Source organism: Equus przewalskii, chromosome 7, assembly GCF_037783145.1.
Source record: "Equus przewalskii isolate Varuska chromosome 7, EquPr2, whole genome shotgun sequence".
NCBI classification, from domain to species: Eukaryota; Metazoa; Chordata; class Mammalia; order Perissodactyla; family Equidae; genus Equus; species Equus przewalskii.
The window spans coordinates 77,288,927-77,301,885 of NC_091837.1; the positions used below are offsets into that span (position 1 = coordinate 77,288,927).

The 12,959-nt window shown below is 40.9% G+C and overlaps 1 protein-coding gene across 48 annotated transcripts in view; it reads left to right on the forward strand.

Annotated features, from left to right (window-relative positions):
• The window catches only part of NEDD4L (NEDD4 like E3 ubiquitin protein ligase), a 342,576-nt gene that overhangs the window by 274,813 nt on the left and 54,804 nt on the right, over positions 1 to 12,959 (forward strand). For 22 of the 48 annotated variants that reach the window (XM_070627737.1, XM_070627741.1, XM_070627740.1 and 19 more), the window contains 6 exons: positions 1,300 to 1,432; positions 2,524 to 2,700; positions 5,044 to 5,118; positions 6,716 to 6,775; positions 11,748 to 11,879; positions 12,380 to 12,499. In XM_070627737.1, the coding sequence (XP_070483838.1) occupies positions 1,300 to 1,432; positions 2,524 to 2,700; positions 5,044 to 5,118; positions 6,716 to 6,775; positions 11,748 to 11,879; positions 12,380 to 12,499 (697 nt within the window). The remainder of the gene's footprint in view (positions 1 to 1,299; positions 1,433 to 2,523; positions 2,701 to 5,043; positions 5,119 to 6,715; positions 6,776 to 11,747; positions 11,880 to 12,379; positions 12,500 to 12,959) is intronic. The other 26 variants (XM_070627765.1, XM_070627742.1, XM_070627745.1 and 23 more) reach the window with 3 other exon arrangements.

The window sequence follows — 12,959 nt, forward strand, 5'->3', positions numbered from 1 at the left end:
AAAAATTCACGTTGGGTCACAAGCGCGCCCCTCCAGATCCTAGCTTTGAGTTTGTACTATTTGATCTTGTAGAGGAGGAAGAGCTATTCCTTTACCCTCTGGGTTCTTCTGATGGGTCTAAGAATTAAATTGACATGAGACAGAATGACAGGAGAAAATCAAAGAAAGTTTAATAACGTATACATGAGAGAAACCCAGGAAAACTGAATAACTCTCCAAAATGGCCAAAGTCACCGGCTTAAATATCATCTTTAGCTAAAGACAAAGAAGGATGTTGGGTGTAGTGGTTTGGGACTTTAAGGGGGAGGAAGGCAATTCACACAGAGATGGAAAAGCAAATGTTTGGTAAACAGATGTTTGCTGGGCCATCTACAAACAAGGGGACCCAAGAGAGAACTTTGATAAAATGGGCTTTGCTAGGTGCCTTCCTGTCTACCACATCTAGAGATACCTGTGGTGATAGCTCCTTCCTGGGACAGGCCTTCTGTCTTAGGTTCTTCCAGGCCAGTTACTGGGGAAGGTCAAACTTTCTTTCTGAGTCTTTGTTCTGAAAAATAGTCAAGGCTTGGGGCCGAAGTGGAACACACCCTGGGTTTCGCCAGTTCAGATCCTGGGCACGGAATATGGCACTGCTCATCAAGCCATGCTGTGCCAGCGGCCCAGATAGCTCAACCAGAGGGACCTGCAGCTAGAGTATACAACTGTCCTGGAGGACTTTGGGGAGAAGAAGGAGGAGGAAAAAAAAAAGATTGGCAACAGAGATTAGCTCAGGTGCCAATCTTTTTAAAAAAAAAAAAAAAAAGTCAAGCCAAAGAGAGAGATTTTGGGGCAGCACATTCTGGTCCCCCACATACTCTTTGGTTAACTGTTAATAACCAAAAGTTGCTGCTTTGTCATTGCTGGACTTCTAGAAGGGTCACCACTGACTGACCGCGAGTGTGAGCCTACACGTCACCTCTCCTTCAAGAGGCCTGAATTGTCACTGGAGCAAATGGATGGAGGACTTTGACTTCTCTTCTCTCTCAACTACTACAGTACATTTTGCAGTTGATGCCTGACAGATGTTCAAAATATTGTGACTGCATTGAAAAACTATTTATTTGATTGGAATGAACCTAGAACTAGACTTCAGCCAAGATATGGTGGAAAAATTCTCATATTTAATGGCCAACTATCTACCAGTGTTTAGCATGAGAGCACTGATGTTTTAGTAGGTGTAGGGTCCTTGGTGAGCATTGGACTGTTGTCAATGCGAGTGATCAATACCTGTTCTCCTGTCTCTCCTCCCCTCGCTGTCAGGGATGTGTCCTCCGAGTCGGACAGTAACATCAGGCAGATCAACCAGGAGGCAGCCCACCGGCGCTTCCGCTCGCGTAGACACATCAGCGAGGACCTGGAGCCAGAGCCCACCGAGGGTGGGGACGGCCCTGAGGTAGGATGTCCCCGCGCTGCCTCCAAACTCTGCGCAGCTCCTTTTTGCCGTGTTCTCCAGGTTGACTCTATGTTGTGATTTCTTTTCTCGATAAATGCTGTCTGAAAAGTAAAGATCATGGTCTCACAGCTAATTGATGATCATTGGGATATTAATTAATTTAGAAAGTGCTTATAAATGCCATGTTTAATGAATGCATATATCTATATCATTACAAAAGAGAATGACATTATTTTTAGTATGGAAATTTTAAACTATTTTCACTTCATAATTTATTTTTCCCCAGAGTCTGACTGTGCCTTACTAAATGGCAACATGGTTATCATATTTGAGCAATTGAATGAGCCCTATAACTTGTTTGGGTTCCAAATGCAAGTGTTTTACTGAGTAGTTTTGACATCATGAAAGAGATTTATTACCAAGAAAATACAAATGTTAATGGTAAATTACTGGGGGGAAAATTAGCAATTACCATAACTTCCATGCTGCCTTAAGAACTCTGTTTACTCAGTAGAAATCCATTATTTTTAGACATTCTGTTAGAGGGAGGATTAGTCCCAAAATGTTCCAGTAATCAAAATTGGAAAAGCAGAATTAATGATTCCCTAAGAAATTCAGTAAAAGTTACTTTATACCACTGTTTAATTACAGCTTATAGCATCTCTGCTGTTTTCATTATGAGTCCTCAGCACTTAGAGTGAAAAAATCCATGAAAATCATGAATGAGTTCCTGAGAATATTTTTTAACCCATGCATGTAGTAACAAGTGCTGTAAGTCAGTCACTGCTCAGAGAGGTGGTATTCTGAAGTGCTAAAAGCACAGCTTCTGGACCAGGCTTCCTTGGTTCAAGTCCTAGCCCTGCCACTTCTTAGCTCTGTTACCTTGGGCAGGTTACTGTCTGTGCCTCAGTTTCCTCCTGTGTTAATTAGGGTAGTAGGCACATCTTCCTCGTGGTTATTGAGAAGACTGTGTGCCTCCTGAGTGCTCAGTAGAGGTCAGTTGCAGTTACCCTAATGGTTATTGTTGTTGGAGAGGGCAAGAGAGGATCCCTCGTTCCTAGTGTTTACTGCAGCATCTCGTTCCTTGACAGCCTTGGGAGACCATTTCAGAAGAAGTGAATATCACTGGAGACTCCCTCAGTCTGTCACTGCCCCCACCGCCAGCCTCCCCAGTGTCTCGGACCAGCCCTCAGGAGCTGTCTGAGGAACTGAGCAGAAGGCTTCAGATCACTCCAGATTCCAACGGGGAGCAGTTCGGCTCTTTGATTGTAAGTAATAGTCTTGTTGGAATGAGTAGTTGAGCAAATATCTTATCATTTTTTGTTGCTTTAAGTGAAACTTGTATGTAAATAATGACCAAGGGTCTTCCAGCTGCCAGATAAGTCTGCCATTTTCCAAAGTTCCTCCTTCCCTAGGAGAAGCATGACTGTAGCAAAATTAGCCGAAGCAGGTGAGAATCTTTTCTTGATTTATAAAGAACTCAAAAGAATAAGAGTCCTTGACTTCTATAATTATCAGCTTTAACCTTGTAGGATTTCTTTTCCCAGCCAAAGCCTCATAAATAGTGCCATCATCACAAAGGTGGTACTTTACACTGGGGCCTAGGAGACGCTGGGCCTCCTAATCAGTCCTCTTAAGTCATAGTCTGCATGCCTTATCGTTCTCATCTCACAGGTGAAGGCAGGATGTTTAAGGGACCCATCCAAGACAAGGGTGGAATGGGAGATAGACGACACCTACTAAGTCCCAGATGACGAATCCTTGAGAAAGTTGTGAAATTATGACACTGACCTCAGGGTAACATTTGAATTTGGGTTCTCAACCGTCAGGAAAGCTCTTTCTAGAAGCTTCAGATGGGCCTAAGCCCCGATGAGAAGCAGCAGAATCAGCCATGAAGACCTCCATGTTTGACAATACAAAACTATGCAGAAAAAGCCCATAGAAAGTTCCTGCTTGTGTATAAATTTGAGAACAAATGCAGTTTCAGTGTTGCTTGAGAATTTGAACTTGATGTAATATAGTAAATGATGGTACTCACTCCACTGAAAATGGCACTCTAGAAAAATAGTCATTATTAAAACCCTATCAAATGAAAATGGATAGGAGGACTGCATAAAATGTAAAAGCAGGTAAGTACTCACAAAACTGTTACTCCTTCAGTTAATGGTGTTTTTATTTAAAAAGACACCATTGACCCAGATTGTATGAGTTGCAGTTACTCATACAATACTCAGTTAATGTGATTTTATGTTAAAATTCTGCAAATGTTTTTCAGAAAGAGAAATACCACTGAGATGAAAATTTAGTACTAAAGGGGCAGGAAAAGAGTCTGCATATTATGGGGTATTTGAATTGGTAAACTATTGCTATAGAAGCAACATAAGCAATGAAGCCATATATTTAAAACCTATAAAAGGAAGTAAATACTGCAAGAACCGTGACAGTTGTACACCTTTAGTCTACCGGGTGAAAAATCATGATTTTCTTCAGCATTAATATTAAGCTAGCATCCCTGGTTATTTGTAATGGGAGCTCCTGCATTTAATTAGTCAAGGCACATAAAATATCTTTGATATAAGTGCAAGTGTCAGTATTATTTTAATACCGTTTTGAATCTGGTTGAACTATTAAATAAGAGTGCCTAAGAAAGAGAAGAACAGGGGACTCGTCTCCAGTTTTGCTTGTCAGGGTCACTCTGTAGTCAAGGACAGTATCATGAACTTTTACTCAAGAATGAATCCTGTGTGCTGACCATTGTGGAAAGACATGAATAGCACCCCATCGCCACTACAGAGTCTTTCTTTGACCGTATCCTGTTTTACTTATCATTGCACAATATTAACAATGAGTAAATGCTATAAACTTGTCCCATAGGGACTGATTAGACCCCTGGCTTTTGTGCGTGTGACCTGCTCCTGTTCTCTGAGTGGATCTGTTAAGCTTTTATGTAAAACCATATAGATTAATAACAAACAAGTGAGAGGAACATTATACATTCCACACTAGATTTCTTTAGATTAGCCTCATTATTTGCCCTCATTCCTCTTTTGTATGACTTCAACTCCATTCAGAAGCAAAAATTATAAATACCTGACCCTTCAGAAGTAGCACAAAATTATGTTTGAGTTCCTCTGGGCATAGAATCCAACTGACTCTTTGTCAATGGTAATAATATTCAATAATGTGTAATAACCATATGTCAGTATTTCTTCCTCTCTTCACATCGCACTAGATTTACCCAGAGTTTGCATCTCAAAGCAGACCACGAGACTTCAGGCTTATTTCCGTTCTTAGAGCAGCACTGGAGTGTTTCAGTGGCGTGTTGAGTCTCCCTTCCTGTTTTGGCCGCCTCCTCTTATTTTTGCTGTTATTTCTAACTAAGGACCAATCAGAATCCCAGTCTGCTTAAAACAGTAAAGAGTGAAAATGGAAGATTTCTTGCCTCCTTAAAGGATTATTCTCTCTCTACTCTGAAAAGATGGTGTTTCATTTAATTAACTTGTAATATCAAAGGGTGGTGAATAGGTTTGAGTGATACATTTTTGGAGCCAGTGAAGCTTGTTTCTAAGAATACGTTTTCTTGATGCTTCATGTCCTTTCCTCTCCTTCAGCAAAGAGAGCCCTCCTCGAGGTTGAGGTCGTGCAGTGTCACTGACGCGGTTGCGGAGCAGGCTCATCTCCCCCCGGTAACCCACGTTCATTTCCGGTCATCACTTCGCTCTTTTGGCTTTTGTGAAAAATCATCTGGGCTACTGAGGAAGAGTTTTTCCTGTGCAAATCCATTCACCGTGTAAATGAGACTTAAAATTTCCTAAAAATTAGCCCAAGGAAAGTGGACTTCCAATATAAAGAGTTATTGCCACCAAAGTCTCTGAAATGCTAAAAACTTTATCGCTTTGGTTGTCCACCCAAATTAATACCAATTCTGATGTGCTTACTTGAGTTTAACTACTTCACTAAAAGCATACGTTAATAATGCCATTTTTTTTTTTTTAGCTTCATTTAGTCGCTAAAGCTGTGCTCTGGTGACTTGTATCTTAAGAACATATTGAATCCCTTTAAACAGGAAGAACTCTTCTGGGTTGTCAGTGTGTATTCCTTTCCATTACTGATGGTTTAAACTCTTAACCCACAAAGTCTCTGTACCTTCTCTTAAAGGCAGCTCTCCTGACTAAGGAATTAGCTATAATTTGTTCCCACTCTCACAGTTTTCATAACTAGCAACAAATATGGAAGTGTGAGAGGTGTTTAATAATATAGGACATATATAAAAATGAACCTTCAAATTGGAAGGCAGACCAGAAATGCCTTGGGAGAAGTTTGGTGTACGCATTGAAAATAAGAAACTTTATGTAAATTTGTTTCCTCTTTGGAGAAGAAAATATTATGTGGTTTTTAGATGTTCAATTTGATGTTGAACCTTGACCACTTGTTTTAGTACTACAAATCTTTGATCATTTTTAGCACTAATACTTTATTACGTGTGACATGTAAGGAAAAAAAGCTATACTTACAGTTTTTGAAATCACAGAGTCTTGCCTATGATGTACATTTTTGCTCGGTTGAAAGGATATTTTTTGCCTAGCCTTTTCTCTGTGTTTAGATGAATTAATGAAGTACAGTAGTCAACTGAGCAATCAAAATAATAGATTCAGTTGTGGCTTACTTCGAATGGGCTAGTTGATAAGAGGCTTGACAAGAGTGTCCTTTCTGAGATGGTTTCAGTACGGGCCTCCCCCCAAAAAACAGAACAATCAGCTGTGTGGTGGGATCCTCCTCAATCTAATGATTCTGTAATTTTGCTTGATGACTTAATGGCACTTTCTCTCCTTTTCAAAATCAGTGTCAATTTTATTTGCCAAAGAGCTCGCTTTCCTGGAAACTGATGATTCCTCCCTCTTATATTCTATGAAGCGGTCAACTCACTGATCACCAGTGGCCTCTTACTTGATTTTTTAGTTTGGCAGATATAAGAATCTGCTAATTATTTAACAGCAGGGGTGAAACCGTAGTGATTTTCAAGTTTTTTTTTTGGATAAGACATCTCACATTATTGAAGTTGTGAATTCATTGTTTACCAAAATCCCGGGTGGGAGGGTAATCACATGCCTCTTTTTCTTCTGGTCGTCAGTGGTTGCTCAGCTTTATTTGGACAGGGTGGATTTCAAGGATTCTGATTCATGTCACCTGCCTTGCTGGCTGCAACAGCAATGATCCCTGAATCAGTAAGCAGTGGGTGGCCACCCCAAGTGCATTTCACTGATGTAAATTATTATTTAACAGCCCAGTGCCCCAGCTAGGAGAGCACGTTCATCAACTGTCTCGGGTGGTGAGGAGCCAACGGTAATGAAACTCTTGATCAGACATTAATGGCAAAACCGTGAATTGGTTTAAATATTGCATATGTTTCTTATTTTAAACTGATTGTTCAAACGTACTGATGAAAACTGAGCACTTTCAGTCTCATAGTTTTATTAGGAATACTGTCAAGCTTTGGTTAAGTACATTCAATTTGACCAATTAGAATGTATTTTTGCCTTTTAGTATTTGTACTTCTGATAAGCTTTTCCTATTTGAGACAATACTTGGGTAAATTAATTTGGTTGGAAGAGAATCAGGGAAGGCCCAGGAATTGCATGCAGTTGTGCATGTGGATTCTGAGTTGTGCACAGGGCCAGCCTCGCTCGTGCGTTTCCTGTACCACATTTTAAACACTGGGTTATATTTTCTCTGTCATGAGCACGAATCAGTGACCTTGCTCTGCTACCAGGGCCTCTACTCACAGGAATGATCAAGTCTTCATAGACTTCAAGGGGAAAAAGGGGGGAACATATTTAAGAAGTTGAAAAGGTCTAGAAAAAATGGTGTTTCTCTAAGCCAAGTATATGTTATTATTCATTACTTTAAACAATTTCTAGTACTCGTGTTTGTGGGTAACTTGGGTTTGACTGTGTATCTTAATTGCCTGTTTTTTACTTGATCCCTAAACCGGGCCAGCTTATAGGTTCTGCTTTGAGCTGCTATAGCTATTTCAAGACTATTCCTTATTGTTTCAGCTTTGTTATGTATGTTATAACTGCTTATTACTTGAGAATACCTTTAAATACATATCCGATTGCTGATTTTCTGCAGGATGTTGATAATTTAAAGGAACAATTTAGTTATAGTTAGAATTTAATGCTCAGCATTGTACACAGGAACATCAAATTGGCAATTAGCGAAAATCAGCCTAGTTTAAGATATTGAGCTGCAGCAATTCCTGTGAAAGTCGGGTGTTGGGTGGGCTAGGTTCAGCCTCCAGTAGAATTCAAAAAATTCCAAATAAACTAGCATGTTTCCTACTGTGCACTAGAAATTTCTATGGGAGAAGGGCTGTGAGGGAGGGAGGCACAGTCATTTCATGAAATAATTTTAGTAGAATTCAGTGCTATAAGTATCCTCTGTATGAGTATCCTCTGTCGTCCATTTTTGCATTTATTGGCCTTGGGACCTGCTGTTAGTATTGGAGTGTTGTGATGGCTGTGATATGAAATGACGGGATAAATGGAATTAGGGTAGTACGGGTTCTGTGGTGAGAGTGACCTGGCAGGACAAAATGATCCATCTGAGTGAGACCCCTGTGGACCTCGCCACTGCCCTTTCCTTCTTGCCAGTACTCTCCCGTCCCCTACCAATGAATTAAAGATAGAGGAGTTTGGTTTTATTTTTTATTTTTAAAGACTGAGTAATGGTGGTTCTTAAGTGTTTTACCTCCTCTCATGCTTTCTATGTACCTGGTAATCTTTCAACCTACAATAAGCCAACTTGTTTTATGGCTGCGATGGACATATAGGTAGGTTTGAAAGTGTCGCATGTGTTTCTTTTCCACCCTCACCACCCCTTGTCATGAGTGCCCTTTATTCTCTCTTTTCCAGTTCCGTCTCCTACCATGTTTTTTCTCCTCCTCTACACACTCTCATGCCCCTCTCCATGTCCACCCCACACTGAAGTCCACCATCTCGTCCTGGAGCAACCCTGGGATACATCGTCTCACTCCTTCCTCTGTGCTTTCACGAACACATGTGTGTGTGCACATACACACACTCATAGGAAAGTGGGATCTGACATACTTATTACGTACACCTTGATCTTTTTCACTCACAGTCATTCCTCTGGGACATGTTAATAATTATGTAATATTCAGTGATATGAATGCACCACAATTTATATAACTTGCCCACATTGATGAGCATTCAACCTCCCTCTCCCCCGCATCCTCAGATAGCTCTCTTTCCATGGTAGTGCTTTTATTTGTGTAGTATAACGAACAAGCCCCAATTCCCGCCTGCGGAGCCACAGCCCTTTGATTTACAACAGATACATACATGCTGGTGTCACTTTCCAGCTGGCTAAGCAAGAGCCCTCTCTGTCAGATAAAATGAGAGGGACGGCACAGCACAGTCCTTTGGTCTTTGCTGTATATTGCCTAAAAATATGCTGAGGTAACAGTGTGGCAGGGTTTAAGCGATTCTTGGAGAATCTATGATAGTGCCAAACTGTTTATCATCTTTAAAAGCATATTGAGGGCACAAAGGGGGAAGTGGTGTACCCACAACATGACTAACAATAATGTACAACTGAAATCTCACAAGGTTGTAATCTATCATAATCTTAATTTAAAAAAAAAACCTTCAAAAAAAAGCATATTGAAACTTTTACAGTTTAAAGATAATTGAGTTCATTTAATGAAATAGATGGAGCCACTGTGAAGTTAAATGGCTATTTGGCATTGTGAAATGCAGTAGCATATTCAGATGAAAAGCTGTGAAATGTTAAGTTGACTAGCAGTTTTTAGCTTATCTTTTGATTAATTAACTTGTTTGAGGGTAGTGTTCAACGTACATGTGCACGAACACACACACACATGCACACACAGTAGAATCTGCGTTTGGCTCCAGAGCTGGGCCACTTCTGTGGTCTGTCTCTGGAAGCCTGGTGCTGCCTCCTCCCCAGCCGTGCGTGGTGGGAGGCAGTGTTTTGAGTCACGAATGCAATCATCAGCACAGGTTGTTCTCCACGGTCATTTGGAAAGAAATCTATGAAGAAACATTTTAATAACACCATCTCACATAAATGCAACTAGATTATAGGTTGCCAACTCAATTCTTAATAGAAGGTAGAATGAACATTTTAATCAAATTCAGTGTTCTCTACCACACTCCTAGTTTTCCATAAACTGATCAGTCCTATTAATGTGGATCTATGAAGGTAACCTGGTTGCTGGAAGCCATGCAGATTTCGAATTCAATTCTGAGATTATCCATGACATTTCTAAGTTATTCTAGTTTATCAGTCTTCTCATAAATTTCCTTTCCAAACATGCTCTAACTGTAAAACTATCCTTAAGGTTTCTAGAACGGAGTTTTCTGAGGGCAAATCTAATTACCTCTCCCAGAAAACTCAACAGGGAGGAGAAGCAGCAGCAAATTCCATTTAGCCAAAACATCAATGGTCATCATATAAACAACAGTAGGTCAAAGCTTGATAGCACATACTTTGCCAAAAACAGGGCTTGACCAGTAATTTAGGTTACAACTTGGGTTCTAACTTAGTTCAGCAGAGTCCATTTTTCTAGGGCCCGGGTGAAAAGTAGCCTGGAAATAGCTCCTTTGTGTTGGTGCCGCAGCTCAAGACCGAGGAAGGAAGGAGCTTCCAGCTGTAGACAGGTTCATCTGTCTTTGATGCTCGCTGAAAAATCAAGTCTGCATCTTGGTGTTTCTTCCGCTCTTGTTGTACCCCCACACCTAAATCCAGGACACGATACAATCAGAGTCTTAGAATTACCAATATGGGACCTTTGGGACTTTATCTGGAAAAATATCAAGGAAATAGTTGCTGCAGTTTTCACAGAAAGGTTCTTTTACACATAATCTTGCCTGGTAACCATGTTTTAGAAATAACCATTGAGGCAGTTCCTGCATGACCTCAATTAGTTTTCCTCTGGAATGTGCTGTTGAGCTCATGAAGTAGAATATTGAGCCTTGTCAACTGAAGTCCCCCAAATTTTACGTGGCAGCATCCTTGGTCATGCTTTCCAAATCAGGGTTCTACAGGGAACTGGCGGACCCTCCACCTGTGACACTCTTTGCCAAGGCACGTTGTTGGTAGTGACCAAGAAAGATGGCATGAGCCCAGGGAAGTTTGGCTGAGACATTTACATCCTCAGCCTAATAACGAGACAACTATACCTGGTCAAACATCTGGAGGTTCAGAAGATCCTAATTAGGGAAGACGGGTATCCAAAAAGAAGTGCTTCCTTTTGTAACCTCATGTAAGAGATTGTTCCTGATGTTTGGCTTCTTGTTTCGGAGTCCCCCACTCTTAGAGTAGCACCCTTTTCCCAGTTACAAGTCTTACATGCAGCATCCGTACCTCCAGAACTTCGGAGGATAGCACTGACCTCAAACGTCCATCTCCTGCCTGCATGAGTCATTGAAACATCCTTGCTACTCCACCCAGACTGCTGCTTACAAGCAGAAGTGTCTCAGGAATCCTTTTGTGCTCTGATTTGGACCAGCCAAGTATAGTCACTCTATACTGGACGTGTCTCCAAACCCAGAAACTGCCTGTGCTTCATTCATCCTTTAAAGAGACAAAGTTCCTATGTGTGGACGGGGTAAATACAGCCTCAGTTATCAGGGTCTTTGGGAATTCTGACCTCAGATTGCCAGGCGACTTCCTGAGCTGGGGCAGTTGAGATGTCCTGGTCTGTCCTCTTGATTATGTGCTACTGGTATGAATGCAGGTCTTCTAGAGAAAAGACTGGGGTTTTTTCCCCCCTGAAAGCTGTAATGCACAGGCCATAAGCTGATAAAGAATTTAAGAATAAGCTAGAAGAGCATCCCTGTGGCAGCCATATTGAGGGAAAAAATATTCAGAGCCTTCCTCTTATAGATGGTAACATTTGACAGTTTGAAATAACTTTTTCTATGTGGTTTGATAGTAAAACTTAGTATCTATTTTAGTTACTAAATTTTACATATTTTTCTCTTTCCTTACGATCACGTTAGCCAAAACCCTTTGTGTTTAAGCCTTCAGGGCTTTAGAACTGACTCCTGTAAGACTTTGGACCCCATAGCTGTGCAGGGTTTATTTCATAGTAGATTTGAAGCTATTGGAAATCTGTTGCTGTTTTCCAGACACTAATGTTTTTGGTACAAATAAAATTAACTAACTTTGTCTAGAACAAATAATTCTCTGGGTGTACATTACTTTATTAAACTGATCAGTAAACAAATGCAAGATATTAAATAATGATGATTTCTTACGCAAACAGCCGTCAGTGGCCTATGTACATACCACGCCGGGCCTACCTTCAGGCTGGGAAGAAAGAAAAGATGCTAAGGGACGTACATACTATGTCAATCATAACAATCGAACCACAACTTGGACTCGACCTATCATGCAGGTACGCAGATCGCCATACAGCTTAAAATCACAGGCACTAGAAGCTGAAATGCACATGAGCCTCGTTTTCTGATGTTTACATATTGTTCTGAAGAACTCATGTTAAAGAAAGTTTTTCTCACAAAGAAAATGCGTTACTTTAGGTATTATATTTGCCTAAGGAAGAATTTGATCCCCAAATCAGTCTATCCCTAGGTACATTTTTAAAATGTGACATGAAAGATATTTCCGAATTAAGAGCCTGTTACAGTAGCTTCTCTGCCAACCCCCTCTTTTTTCTGAGGCTGGTTTTTATGCCAGGCTAGTGATTCATTTTTATTTCCTTTGAATGCATTTCCCCATCCTTGCCCCCATTATTATGTTTAATCATTTCCTCCATGCTTTAAATAGGCCAGACCTCTTATTATTGCTGGCTGTGTTGTTGTTTGGGTCCACACTCCTAATCACACACACACAAGGAGATCCTCATATGAAGCTAACTTGTTTTTGCCTCCAAAATAGCTTGCAGAAGATGGTGCATCTGGATCCGCCACAAACAGTAACAACCATCTAATCGAGCCTCAGATCCGCCGGCCTCGTAGCCTCAGTTCGCCAACTGTAACTTTATCTGCCCCTCTGGAGGTGAGAAGGCTACCTCATCTAACTGGGGTCACATCTATCCTGTGACTTCTCATTCTCTCTTCTCTCTTAACTTGGACTTCAGTCTTGCCGCCACCTTGCTCTCTCTGATCAGTCGTGTGTTCGTGGTGAAGGGTGTTCTTGTGCAGACTTACTGCGTGCTTCTCTGTTCCGCCCAGTTCACATCCCTGGACTCTCTCACCTGATTCTCATTCTCATTTGGCTGAGGCCATGGTGACTTGTGCTGGACATGGGCATCTCTTTTCAGAACTTTCTCCATTCTTGTTGTGTTTTGCTCCTTATTGCCTGCTACCTCATTAGGCTTGCATAATAACTCCTTCAAATACCAATGCTTATATTGAGTTTTAAAACATAGCTGTTGCTTTGATCATTTTTTTCCTTTTGACTGTAGGGTCTTTCATTGTATGAGCATACGTGTTTCTGATGCGTATCTGCATCTCTA